This window comes from Exserohilum turcica (genome assembly GCF_000359705.1).
Source record: "Exserohilum turcica Et28A unplaced genomic scaffold SETTUscaffold_23, whole genome shotgun sequence".
NCBI lineage: Eukaryota > Fungi > Ascomycota > Dothideomycetes > Pleosporales > Pleosporaceae > Exserohilum > Exserohilum turcicum.
Window position 1 is genome coordinate 438,088 of NW_007360059.1, and position 12,426 is coordinate 450,513.

The 12,426-nt window shown below is 48.4% G+C and overlaps 4 protein-coding genes across 4 annotated transcripts; 2 read left to right on the forward strand and 2 right to left on the reverse strand.

Moving 5' to 3' along the window:
- Positions 1–204: 204 nt before the first annotated feature.
- On the reverse strand, positions 205–1,408 carry SETTUDRAFT_169531 (uncharacterized protein). Its single transcript, XM_008028326.1, has 2 exons — positions 828–1,408; positions 205–758 (listed from the first exon to the last, which is right to left on the reverse strand). The coding sequence occupies exons 1-2, from the start codon at positions 1,363–1,365 to the stop codon at positions 625–627; spliced, it is 672 nt and encodes a 223-aa protein (XP_008026517.1). The 5' UTR covers positions 1,366–1,408; the 3' UTR covers positions 205–624.
- Positions 1,409–4,880: 3,472 nt separating this feature from the next.
- On the forward strand, positions 4,881–6,284 carry SETTUDRAFT_161670 (uncharacterized protein; the record flags this gene model as incomplete). The annotated part of the gene is made up of 4 exons (XM_008028327.1): positions 4,881–5,666; positions 5,746–6,111; positions 6,168–6,189; positions 6,247–6,284. The coding sequence occupies 4 exons, from the start codon at positions 4,881–4,883 to the stop codon at positions 6,282–6,284; spliced, it is 1,212 nt and encodes a 403-aa protein (XP_008026518.1).
- Positions 6,285–7,425: 1,141 nt separating this feature from the next.
- On the forward strand, positions 7,426–8,553 carry SETTUDRAFT_161671 (uncharacterized protein; the record flags this gene model as incomplete). The annotated part of the gene is made up of 2 exons (XM_008028328.1): positions 7,426–7,503; positions 7,612–8,553. The coding sequence occupies 2 exons, from the start codon at positions 7,426–7,428 to the stop codon at positions 8,551–8,553; spliced, it is 1,020 nt and encodes a 339-aa protein (XP_008026519.1).
- Positions 8,554–9,169: 616 nt separating this feature from the next.
- Positions 9,170–11,292, reverse strand: SETTUDRAFT_28914 (uncharacterized protein; the record flags this gene model as incomplete). The annotated part of the gene is made up of 4 exons (XM_008028195.1): positions 9,170–9,278; positions 9,365–10,081; positions 10,131–10,934; positions 11,003–11,292. The coding sequence occupies 4 exons, from the start codon at positions 11,290–11,292 to the stop codon at positions 9,170–9,172; spliced, it is 1,920 nt and encodes a 639-aa protein (XP_008026386.1).
- Positions 11,293–12,426: the final 1,134 nt, after the last annotated feature.

The window sequence follows — 12,426 nt, forward strand, 5'->3', positions numbered from 1 at the left end:
TTAATCGTTACTGGTTTCGATGAGTTATCGTGTGTGGTTATTAGTCTGCTGGACAGCCTTAAAGCATTAATCGCGGGGCCATGTACTGATGTGTAGCAGCTCGCTCGATCCTAAAAATACTAGAACCAAGATCTGAAATAACTAGTATCCTGTTTGAAAACCTTCAGTGGATCTATATGGGAAGTGCAGTGTTGAAAGAATGAAGACTTTGAATTGTATGGCTACTTTGGGTGGGGTGGCCGAAAACCACATGTGGCTGGAAAGTGTATTGCCCGAGCTTGTATATAGTCAGGGTCCTAGTCTGACTACACTACTGTCAGCCTTGTTCCTCTTTGCGTCATTGTCTGACGTTACCCCGCACTATAACTTCATGCGACGAGCTCGATAGTCCCGACATTGCAACGACTTTCTTGCACATGGCTGTTGGACTTTCTCAGCTTCCGAATGCTAGATAAAACCGAACTCGAACGCCGAAGAGCACAATGTCAGAGAGACAAGGCTAGGGATCATCAAGAGGAACAAGCAGCGGGGTAATTCGGGCAGGAGTATGGACAGCTCGCGCCACAAACTTCCTGCGTCGTTCGCCTTGTCCAGCGCGTCGACTCAATCCTGCGCGAGCTGCGGCTAGGACACCCCATCCTTATCGCTGGTGCTGGCAGTCCAAGGCCTGAGCAATTCTGATGACAACTCCTCTTCCTCATTCAGGAGTCTTGTCACGTGGATCAGGCTCTCGGCTTCGTGGAGGAGGATGTCGGTCACTGTCATTTGTTAAGAACAACAGATCAGTGCGAGCCGTCTGTTATTAGAACTGACTGAGCTACACTTACAGGTAGAGGCTGTCCAGATGGGTAACTTTCCCTGTGCCACCTCCCGCCAGAGCGCTGCAGCCTCACTAACCAGCGCCATGAGGGAAGCTAGAAAAGCGAGGAACTCTGCTTGTTCGAGGGTCAGGCCCACTTTGATATCGTCCATAGTTCCTTCCTCTTCCTCTCCTGCTTTCAGGTGCTGCTCTATTACTTCAATCGTCGCCTTCCTTCCTTTTTTATACGCGCTCAGTTGGTACTGGATGCCCTGCAAAAAAATAACGTACGTCTTATGGCCATCTTGTATGTGCTGGGGCGCATATTTGTAGCGCTTCCCCCACTCGGTGCGATACTCTATAGCATCTAAGAGTTGTTTGCAGACTGTATCTCGGAGGTTTTCTGCTAGGTCTCTGGCAAGAACCTGTGCAATCTGTGTTGCTTCCTCGTAACGGACGCCTTTTAGTAGTCTCTCGGGATCTAGCGTTTCAAATATCCTCTTGTTGAGCTTCTTATACTCGTAGTAGAGGGTTCCTCGCTGCTTAGTAGAGATTGAAGAAGACATTTTGATAATATTTGCTGGTATGTGCCTCGCAAGTTACGTAGATGCGAGCTGGTGTAATTGAAGGTAAAGAGATGATGAATAGAATAATGGGCAGCTGTGGCTTTTGTAGTATATCAGGAATAGGTCCATGCATATTTTAGGCAGCACCCCTGTGGCTCAGCACGCTATGGCTGAGCGTTTGTTCACAGGAATTATGCAGCCAGCAGCCCGCCCCCCCCCCCCTTCCGTATGAAAACCTCGCCTGAGCCCCCACAGGGCGCTCGTGTCCGTGGTGATTCCCTCCACTTAGCCCCTGCCTGGGGGCTGGGTCCCGCTGCTCCCCCGACCTCCCGTTCGAGCCCCTAGCTAGCCGTTTACTAGACTTGACGCTTATTGGCTACTCGCTTGTACGCCTCTCCTATATATCATAATACGAACAAACTAAGTCTATTTGTTTAAATTTACTGCAATCATGGAAGCGTACAAAGACCAGTGGAGTCCCTAGTAGAAGCGTGGATAGAAGAAGAGTGTTAGTTACGATCCTTGAACCTGATGACACGCTTGGACCAGTAAGCAGTTTGGAGGATTCATATTTGAGGCACCACGCCGCAATCCTGCAGCCGTGCCGCCCGAGATCACGTGACTTGATCGTTGATCTGTAGTGCTTGGCACAACAGAGCAACAGAGCACTCTGCATATTTCTTTAGTATATAGCAAAGGCATTGAGCCCTTAAGGCTCGATGTGTTCAACTTAAGTTACTTGAGAGACACTGTCCATATCACCCTGTTGCTTCATCCGCGAAAACCAACCCTAGAGTCTCGACACCAGAAGTCTTATATTACTTCCACTCGAGATATACTTGTAACGGCGCAGGTAAGACTACTCGGATCGGTATCGGCAGTAGTGTCACTCAGAGGCATATGGGAGTGCGTGGGATCACAAAGAGCCTAGATTCGACAAGCCACCTATAGGCCTTCTACGAAAGGATATCAAAAGTCTACAGAGCTAGCTACAGGGAGCGCCTCCATATATACCTGTCCTGGTCGGATTCGAGTCGGATCCGACTGCACGACGAATAGCTGATGAAGGGCGGCAGGTACTTCCTCCAATCCGACTCTAGGATCGGTCCGATACTTGGCGGAGTTGTAACTTCGTTACACTGCTGAGCCTATTAGACTTAGAGCACCCTACTAGAAGCGATATATTAACGCTGCTACTCCTACTTTTATTGTTAGCGCTAATTTTCTGCACGTTGTTACACGTGGTGGGTTGCTGATACTTCTCTAATCTCGATCCGGGTTAGGGCGAGTAGGTCTCTTGGGATCAGCTCCGTGAGAGTGTCTGGAAGTTCTTTATGGAAAAGAGTTATAGGATTTAACCGAAGGTTGATTGACAACTCCAGCCTACACTAACGTAGACTAACAAGTAACAATCTTGTTGAATAAAGATACTAGTAAGAAAGTACAATTTGAGTTGACCACAACGAGTGCAAATAATGAAATCCATCCAATCTTTATACCCATTGCTTCCAGTCCTGCCATCTCTTCCTTCCCTGCCATCCCAAGGCGTCCTGCCGTCCCTCGGATGGTTGTTCTTGGCAGGATGGCATATCACGTGACCTAGCCCCGCGATGATCATTACCTTCTGACGTGGACGTCCATAGGCCTCCAGCCCTCTCGTCGTTTGTCAGGGAGAGAATCCCTCTTGTTACTTGTAACATTTAGCTAAGGCTTAGTTATCTCTCCTTTCTATAATATATCTATATACTCTGTTGCTAGTAGTGTATCTATAACAATAGCTAGCCCACCTTGCTTAGTATTATACCGATACTCTATTCAGCACCAGATACTGCCAATGTAGTATACTGTACCTTTGTGGGCACGTGGTAGCCTAGGTGGAGCTAAGCCAGGTATCGTCACAGGTGGGCCACTAGCGATGCAAGTACGGATACGTTATAGAGAGGAGAGATAGACCTCGGGTAAGACGGCCATAATTCGGCTGAAGTGTTCTTAGTAGGATAGAGCTTTTGAAAGGCGCCTCCATAATGTACCCACTACTACTAGAGGCAACCTACTCTGCCTGGTCAATCCTTCGGAAACCGCAAGTACCAAGCTTAGCGAGCTCGCAATCTACAAAGACTGTGGTGCGAACCATAGCCAGCGTGGTAAGGTTAATTATGGCGTTTTGGCGATGAGGCATTTGCGGGTTTTCTCCGTACCCCACAAGTCTCCCTTACCCCGCAATTTGTGGGCTTGGTTTATTGTTTTCGGCTGTGCGGATCGGCCATAGTTTTCGCCTCTAAGAAATAAAGATGCCGTTCCCTTTCGAACATGCTCAATTCCCTCATACACTCCATCAAGATCCACTACCAATGAACGACAGCCGTGTAGAGAGAACTGAGTTGGGCCCCGTGCGGCGTTCGAGATATGTGTCTTGTGCTTGGTACGTCTCAGTCTTATTCCAGCACATAGCTGGCTTTTCTGGCTGCATGAGATGCATCTGACTCGATTTGATGATCAGAAAAAGTTTTCAACCGCTCTCGCTAACATGAACAGCGTCGAATGCCGTCGCCGGAAGACAAAGGCATGCCTCAGCCCGATTATTCCGTGAGTGACGTCTGTTGCTACAAACAGCGGCTGACAAGGTTGCCTTACAGTGTAGTGGCGGTCGTCCATGTCAACGGTGTCAATTTTATCAGTTGGAGTGCGGTTACTCCAGAACGGTGGGCCTAAAACCCCACAAGCAGAACGATAATTGGCCTAGGTAAGTGATTTTCCCTCCCTGGTGAGGGAGAAGAGCTTGACCTGCCGGTGACCTAGTTAAATTCTGGTTAGAGCACAACAGGCCAGTCAGAGGAAGCCACCAACTCAGTCACTGCCTAATTGGCAACTCAAGGCGCAGCGAGACCCGGACATGCAAAATCGACTGCTATTGCTGGAAGAGGAAATCAGGCAACTGAAGGCCCGAGGGACCGACGATGTCTCTGCTCAAAATTCGACCGGGGACCAAGCTGTGATATCTATCTCTGAGTGAGTAACTGCAGCCAAGCCATATGTCACTACATGACCCACTACACGGGATTGACAGAAGCAATAGTCAAGTAATCACGGTCGATGACGAGGATCTTTCAACTAAGAGGACTTTTCGTGAAGACTCAGCTCTATATACGCAAGAGTTCGCGAACGAAAGGGCTAGTATTGATGATGAGTGTCAAGGTCAGAGCTTACTGTATGGCTCTTTGGCCATGCAGATCCGCGAATTAAGAGATTCAATGCCAGGATTGCAGCCGACCCAAAATCCGCGGGCCTATATTCCCGTCGACCTGGAGACGTGTCTCGCCCCGAATATGCGCATATACCAGCTCCTTGATTTGTACTTTGACGAATTCAACTTCCCCTTACCCGTCGTACATCGTACCGAGTTCACCCAGCAGCTCAGAGCGTTGTTCGCTACCCATTACAACAAGCGCACTGCTCGTTTAAGTATCAAAGACGCAAAGCCAGAAGAAATCACATTTTTGGCTTTGACGTGCATGATGCTGGCCATTGCAGAGCATTCGGCGTTCAACTCCTTGGCCAAGACAGGTAACCGCCTCTGCGACCGAGGCTGGTTCATGGAGAGCAAGAGAATCATGACCGAGCACTATCGAAGGAGACCTGCCAATTTCGACTTGGTGCGACTTCGGTTAGTTGAGTCTTTCTACATGATAGCCATCGAACGTGTTGATCGCTTTTCGGCGGCTGTGATCGATGCTGTGAACGAAGCTCTCACGGCCGGTCTGAATAACCAGAAGACTTGGGCTGGGTGTTCGGCGGATAGCTACAGTTCGGACCGTGCACTCTGGTGGGTGCTCTATCTCATGGACCGTCAAGCCGCCCAACGTTACGGGAGGTCATATTTGATCCACGACACCGACTTCATGGTAGACGATTTCTCCGAGGAATGTCGACAGGTGCTAAGCACCGATCGGTCCGTACCCATCCCATTTCTTGTCTGTGAATCCCTCGACCGCACATCGAGCAGCAACGCCGAAAACCAGCCACAGCATGCATATATCAACCAATACGAATGGTTCTCTTACCTCCAGTTCTTAGTCACTATCGGTCGCTTGACGGCCCGGTCTTGCGATTCATTCTACTGCCTCAGGTCGCCCAAGGCTGGTGACCACGAAGAGACCACGATCATTGATGCGCTTTTGTTGCGAGCGAGTAACGCTATCTGCCCAACGCTGGCCTGGCAAAGCGACCCTGCTCCAGATCTGAGCGCCATAGGTCAACCGGCATCCAAACAACTCACGGACCTAAGACTTCTTGTCTACTTAGTGAGTCTTCTTATCCCCTTCCGAATTTCGTTTTGCCAGTGTGGTCTCAGTAGAAACCAATTAACCTCAAACACAACAGAGGATCAATAATCTGCGCCTATCAATAAGACGACACCTGTGGAAGGACAGGAAGTTAGATTTGACTGACACCAGTCAGTATCACCGCAGTGAAAGCATTCCGGAGGTCTATATTTGCCGCCATATTGCCAGCGACATCATCACTGCATTAGTGGATTATAAGCGAATTCAACCACGCCCGCTCATGACCCTGTTCTCGGCAATTTCCATCATTGAATGCATCTACAACCTCGTGGCGCTGCCCAAAGTCTCGTCTATGATGAATGAGAATCAATGTGAACTCGTCACTGAAAAGGTCAAGAAGGGCGTGCAATGTTTGGAGAAACTTGCCTATGGACGAGACACAGTAGCCCAGACAGCCTACCATGTTTTGAAGGGCTTTCTGCAACCTGGAATCTGCACCCTACATGGCTACCACGAAAGAGGAAGCAATTGTTCCATCTTGGTATGTTTTATCCTTTCCTCCAAAATAACCAGCCTAGCTGATCTGGAGCAACGACAGAATCCCAAGCAGAACGACCTATCTATCTTCAACCCTAGTGCTGACGAGCTATCCAATCTATTTCAATTGACAGAAGATAGCTTCAGGCTTTCCGAACCAGGCTCTTACGTGGGTCTCGATATTGACTTTGACTCCTTCGGTGATGCAGGAATACTACACGGATAGTTGACCGAGATTTTAGCACCAGGTATACACATGTTCTTTCACAGGCTTATCACGCTCATTAGAGACCGTTTCCTAATGGATATGATGTAAACACGGACCAAGTCCGGCAAGCGAATGAAAAATTACCTTAGATTACATAGGTTCACCTTACATCGATCTTAAGATTTACCAGTGTCTGTTACGTAACAATTACGCAGCCGTCCCTATAAGAACTTGACTCTATCAATAAATCACTTTTTGAGTTCAGTTTATCTGAGCGATGCCTCTCTGTGAGCCTCAAAGCCATCCCACAATGGCTCGTGCAACTCTTTTGAAACTCCATTGACATATGCTCCAACAATTATTATGCCGTCAGGCTGAGGGACGAGGTTGTAATCGGGTACACGATACTTAATAGCTATAGCACTACATCCCCTTGCCCGGCACTCCAAGCTTCATAATATCCGTGAATGTGTTGATATGATATCTTCTGCTCGATGACATTGTGAAGTGATGTGCTGCCTGACAGCTATAAGAACAAGCTTGCGCCAGGCGTAGTCTAGAGTGTTCGAGGTCACAACGAAAAAAGCTAGACCCAAATTTCTGTCTAGAATCACAGAGGATACGCTCGGGGGCCTACCATGCACAAGGTGCTAGGAAGTTCGGCACTAGGTTCCGAGCGCGCCGCCCGTATGATGGATGGAAATGGATCGGAACCTCTACCTAGCCAATGCCGAGGAATCAGCTTTCCGCTGTGAAGTGATTGGATCCTCAAAACTCTTCGTACAGCCCTTTTCAGTCGGGAGCCGCTCATCTACCAAGGTCATCGAAGTCCGTTTACTTCGAAATATTGTCTTAGAATTATCCTATTGGCTTTGAATACGGATACTACTCAAAGAATAGCTGCATCCTGCATCATTACAAACTACCAGACACAAACTCGATATATAACAATAAGACAGGGTCATCGGTGATCGACTCGAGCTCATATCAGACCCAATTCCTGTAAGGGTGTGCGTCAGCCATCTGATTACAATGGCTCAGACTGTCAATTCAATCCTCGATGTGGAGACTATGCTGTCTCTTGCGACCATCGATCCAGAGTTCGAAAATGTATGCTTCGAGATACCCTAGGGAATTGTTACTGCTGCTTATCTCGTACTCTAGCTTGTCAAAACCTATCCATTGCCTCCGGACGATCTCGATCTCCTATCTTATAAGAAAACTGCTATCAAACGCCATGCTGCCTCTTTTGCAACGCTGGGTCCTACACCCGTTGAAGTTGCACTGAGCGAGATACAGTATCCAGCAAGGGATGGAGCTATGATTAGAGCCAAGCTTTACCAACCCAAGATGCCACCCAAAAACGGAAGTCCTCTGATAGTCTTTTTCCATAGCGGAGGCTTTTGTGTCGGATCCCCTGAAGGCGAAGAACTGACTTGTCGTAATTTTGTCCAGGCATTCGGTGCCGTTGCGGTTTCTGTCTCTTATCGCCTTGCCCCTGAATTCCCTTTCCCTTACGCTATCAATGATGCCTGGGATGCACTCAGGTGGATCGCAGAAAAGGCAACATCCTTAGCCGCCGACCCGTCGCTCGGCTTCGTGGTTGGAGGCACCTCTGCCGGTGGCAGCATCACGGCGACTCTCACACACCTCGCTCGAGACGAAGGTTTGGCTTTCCCACTGACCGGACAGTACCTTGCCATGCCGATGATTTCTCCTCTCGCAGCGGTGCCGGCAAAATATAGGAGTTACTTTCTCTCTCAGAAGCAAAACCGAAATGCACCCGTTCTGTCGGGACCAACACTTGATATGCTTATCAGTGGTTACAAGCCTGACGAGAACGATTCTGTCCGATACTCAATACTCAATCACCCTAGGGGTCATGAAAGACTGCCTCCTGCAGTCTTCCAAATCGCTGGGCTGGATCCACTGAGAGACGAAGCCATCATTTACGAACACATCTTAAGCCACGAGTCCGGATGCAAGACAAAACTATATCTCTACCCCGGGCTTCCACATGTACATTTCTTATTTTTTCCCTCATTGGAGGCCAGCAAGAAGTTTAGGATGGAACAGATCGAAGGCATGGGCTGGCTGCTGGATAGAAAACCAGACTTTACCAAGGTAGTTACAGGTCGTGATGCTAGTCCATCTCAATGAAATGTAGCTAGATTCACAAATCCGCACACACGTCCGTGTTGACCGAGCCTGCTGGTATATGGTTTTATGATCAATAAAGCCTGTAGAAAACTCTCATATTTAATTTTGAAATACAATATATTCGATGTACTTACAGGACGCTATATATTTTTTCTTGGCGCGCTCTAAAGTCTATCAGTATCACGGAAAGCCTACATGACGGGAACGTTTATCAAGACTTTTTACAAGCTCATTGCCATACTACCTAACAACTGTTCGGTGGCGTATTCGTGCCCTACTGCTACTACTTCAAAGATAAAAATATTTCAACAGCACTAGAAAAAGCTTGTGACCCTTGTTCCTGAAAAAACCCAATATTAGTCTGAAGATGGAGCGAAAGATCTTTTGCATTCATAGGCAATATGAAAAAGTTACAGCAGAGCGTTACATCTGTATACTCAGCACTACACAACCATTTCGGAGATTTTTGAACCTTCACATTCGACACGAAATCAAGTGGATTCTTTGCTGCAAATGGCCGTGAGCCGCGGACTCTGCGCAGTCGGCGAGCCACCATTGCACACACCCCCTAACGATTTCTTTCTTCGCGATTCAGGTTTTGTATTTTTAAACTTCGTCAATGACTGGAATCGGCGTTGGTCACTACGCGCTGAGCTGCAAGAAGTTCGGCCTGGTCGTGTCTGCGGCGGATGTGAGCTGAAGCATCCGCTGGTCTTAGGAACCATCTGTTTTGGAACTGCGAGTTAGTAGACGATAATAAAACGCACACGGCATGTCAGAGGTGCAAAAGGAAAGCCACGAAAGGACTCACGTAAGATCTACATCGACCTCTTCGCCTTTCAATTTAGCTTGGTGACGTTTCACTTCTCCCTGGGTAAATCCACTGGCCAGCCACGCAAATCTCATCTCAGGTAGCTTTGAAAGTGTCGTCCAGTCAAAATCCTCGTATCTGTGGCTCTGAAGAAGTTCAAAATAATGCAGTCGAGATCCCGCATGCAGAGAGACTAACAGGCCATCCCTCTTGCCATTTTTATAAGTACTGGCACATGGTGTGTTCCATGAAGTCTTCGGTAGCCACGCAAAGCAGTGCTGTTGCCACGCATCGACCACCTCACGCTTGGGACAGACAGATCCATAGTTTTCGGTCTGCAGTTTGTGAATCAAGTCCGTAATATAGCCAGTGATTACTTGAATCGAACCAACCAGGCTTCCATGACCGATCGCGCTCGCAGGCCCGTTGTAGACGAAGTAATTTGGCATATCTGTTGTTGTCACCGATAGGTAGGCCTTTGGATTTTGTTTCCACTCCTCCCTAAGGTCAACGTTATTTCGACCTATCACCGGAAATCGAGGTGCAAATCCAACATTGAAGCCGGTTGCACATATTATCGAGTCCACCTTCACGACTTTGCCAGATGCAGAGCGCAAGCCCTCCTCGACAAAGGAGTCGATCTCACCCCAGACCAATTCCACTTTGTCGGAAGCCAGGGCTTCGAGGTAGCCAAGACCGGGCGTTGCGCGCCTACACCTGATCCAGGTCAGCAAGATATAGCTGCGGTATTATTTCTGAAGCTTACCCGACAGCGAACTCTGGGAGAAGCATTTTCAACAACTCGGGTTTCTTTGCCAACTTTGCGGTCATCTGTTTGATGGCAAAGTCTTTAGCGACTTGCTGTTCTGCACTATACTTCATGTAAATACGGAAACTGTTGTTCAGCTCATTCTCTACACCCTTTCTATACTCGTAGTACTTATCGGGATTGTTGACCCAATATTCTTTCTGTTCCTCGGTGAATATGATGTTATCGCCGTTGGGCCCAGCATATTTGGACCCAAAACCCGCTGTGATCCATGTAGGGTTGCGAATGAACGCATAGACTTTTTCGCACTCATCTAGGATGGCTGGTAATATTTGTATACCACTGCTTCCATTTCCAATGAGAGCCACGGTCTCACCTTTGAAGGACTGGTGTTCTTTGGGCCAGGCGGCCGAATGGAGGATACGGCCCTGATAGTTCTCTCTATTTGGGACAGCGGGCCACTTCCAGTCATTGACGAAACCAGTGGCATTGATGAAGACATCACACTCGTCGTCGAATGTGGACAATATGGCATCTCCATTCTTGACCTGATCAGGGTGCGTCGATGGAAGCTCGTCTGTGCTGAGACGCTGTACGGTCACGGTCCACTTGGAGCGCTCCTCGTCCCACCTCGCACCAACAACTTTGTGACAGGTGTGGATGTGCTTTCGAAGATCGAATTGATCTGCCACATCATTGAGATATTGACATATCTCAGCACTCGACGCATAGTAGCTTGAGAAGTACGGATATGGAGCCCAGGCAAATTGATAGTTGTGCACTGGAAGGTCACATGCACAGCTGGCGAAGGAAATCCAGTCAGCTCAATTACATGGAGGCGATAGGTTGAAAAACACTATAGTACTTACCCAGGATACCGATTCTCATACCAGGTCCCTCCGATCCCGGCGTTCTTCTCATAAATCGTGAGATCCACGTTTTGAAGGATTTTCCCATGGTTTACTTCGTGCGCAAAGGCCATACCACTCATACCACAGCCTGAGATGATGACTTTGAGGGGGCGCGACGTTCGAAACGGGACTTGGGACAAGTAATAGGCTAGCTTATCCTTGTCCTTGTAGGATTCTGTCACGGCAACGGGGTCTGGCTCAGTTGGAGCCAGGCTCTGAAAGTAGGCTGTCGCTTCGGCTGCTGCCATTTTCAAACAATAATATTCTGATTATCTGGGATCGGGAATTCGAAATTCAGGCCTTGGGATTGTGCCAACTTATGTTTTCTTATCCGAGCAATACAGAGAGGCGATAAATGTCGCACCATGTTGAGAAGTTCACTATTGGTGAGATTGATTGATTGTGCGAGCAACTCCGATTGGTCGAACCCAACGTGTATCTCGTTCCGCTTCCGCTCCATTGGTCCCATAAACTTCCCCGGAATTTTTCACCACTTGACGCAACAGCAGAGAAATACACCGGGATTGCTTTGTTTCCCCGGGCGAAAAAGGACATTGATGACCCAGGCTTAGGGGACGTGGCCTTTTCCAAGGAATCGGGATGTAACATCCTTAGCTAGACTCCATGCATCTCACAGCTGGCGATCATCGCTCCAAGGAATACACGGGGGATGTATGAGGGGATTAATAGTTAGTGGGTTGTTCCCATACGTAACGTAGTTTCCGAGCGGGTAACGCACCCTACTAACTTCACACAACGTGTTGGATAAGCGAGTGAGCCAGGCAAGCGAGTGAGCCACCCCACCAACTTTGCACAACACCTTAACTTCAACCAACTATGGCGTCCCCCCAACAAGCTTCTAAAGTCTCTTGTGAGGCTAATATATATCTTGCGATTTCAGCTCTTAATACAAAGCAAATTCAAACTGAAAGATGCGCTGCTGAGACATTCAATATCTCGCGAGCTACACTCCACCGCCGACGCGCTGGCAAGCCTGCCCGACGCGATTGCCAGCCTAACTCAAAGAAGCTTACGAAGCTAGAAGAGCAGGTGATAGTCGATCACATACTTGATCTAGATCTACGTGGATTTTCGCCTACCTACGCAGCTGTGCGCGATATGGCTGATAGACTGTTGGCTGCGCGCGGCGCTGGCCAGGTTGGGCAGAAGTGGCCAGCCAACTTTGTCAAGCGTACAGACAGTCTTACGACGCGTTTCAATCGGGCATACGATAGGCAGAGAGCTCTATGTGAAGATCCAGTCTTAAATCAAGAGCTGGTTTGAGCTTGTGGAGCAGACAAAGGCTAAGTACGGCATCTGTGATGAGGACGTCTACAACTTTGACGAAGCTGGCTTTATGATGGGCAAGATCACGACTCAGC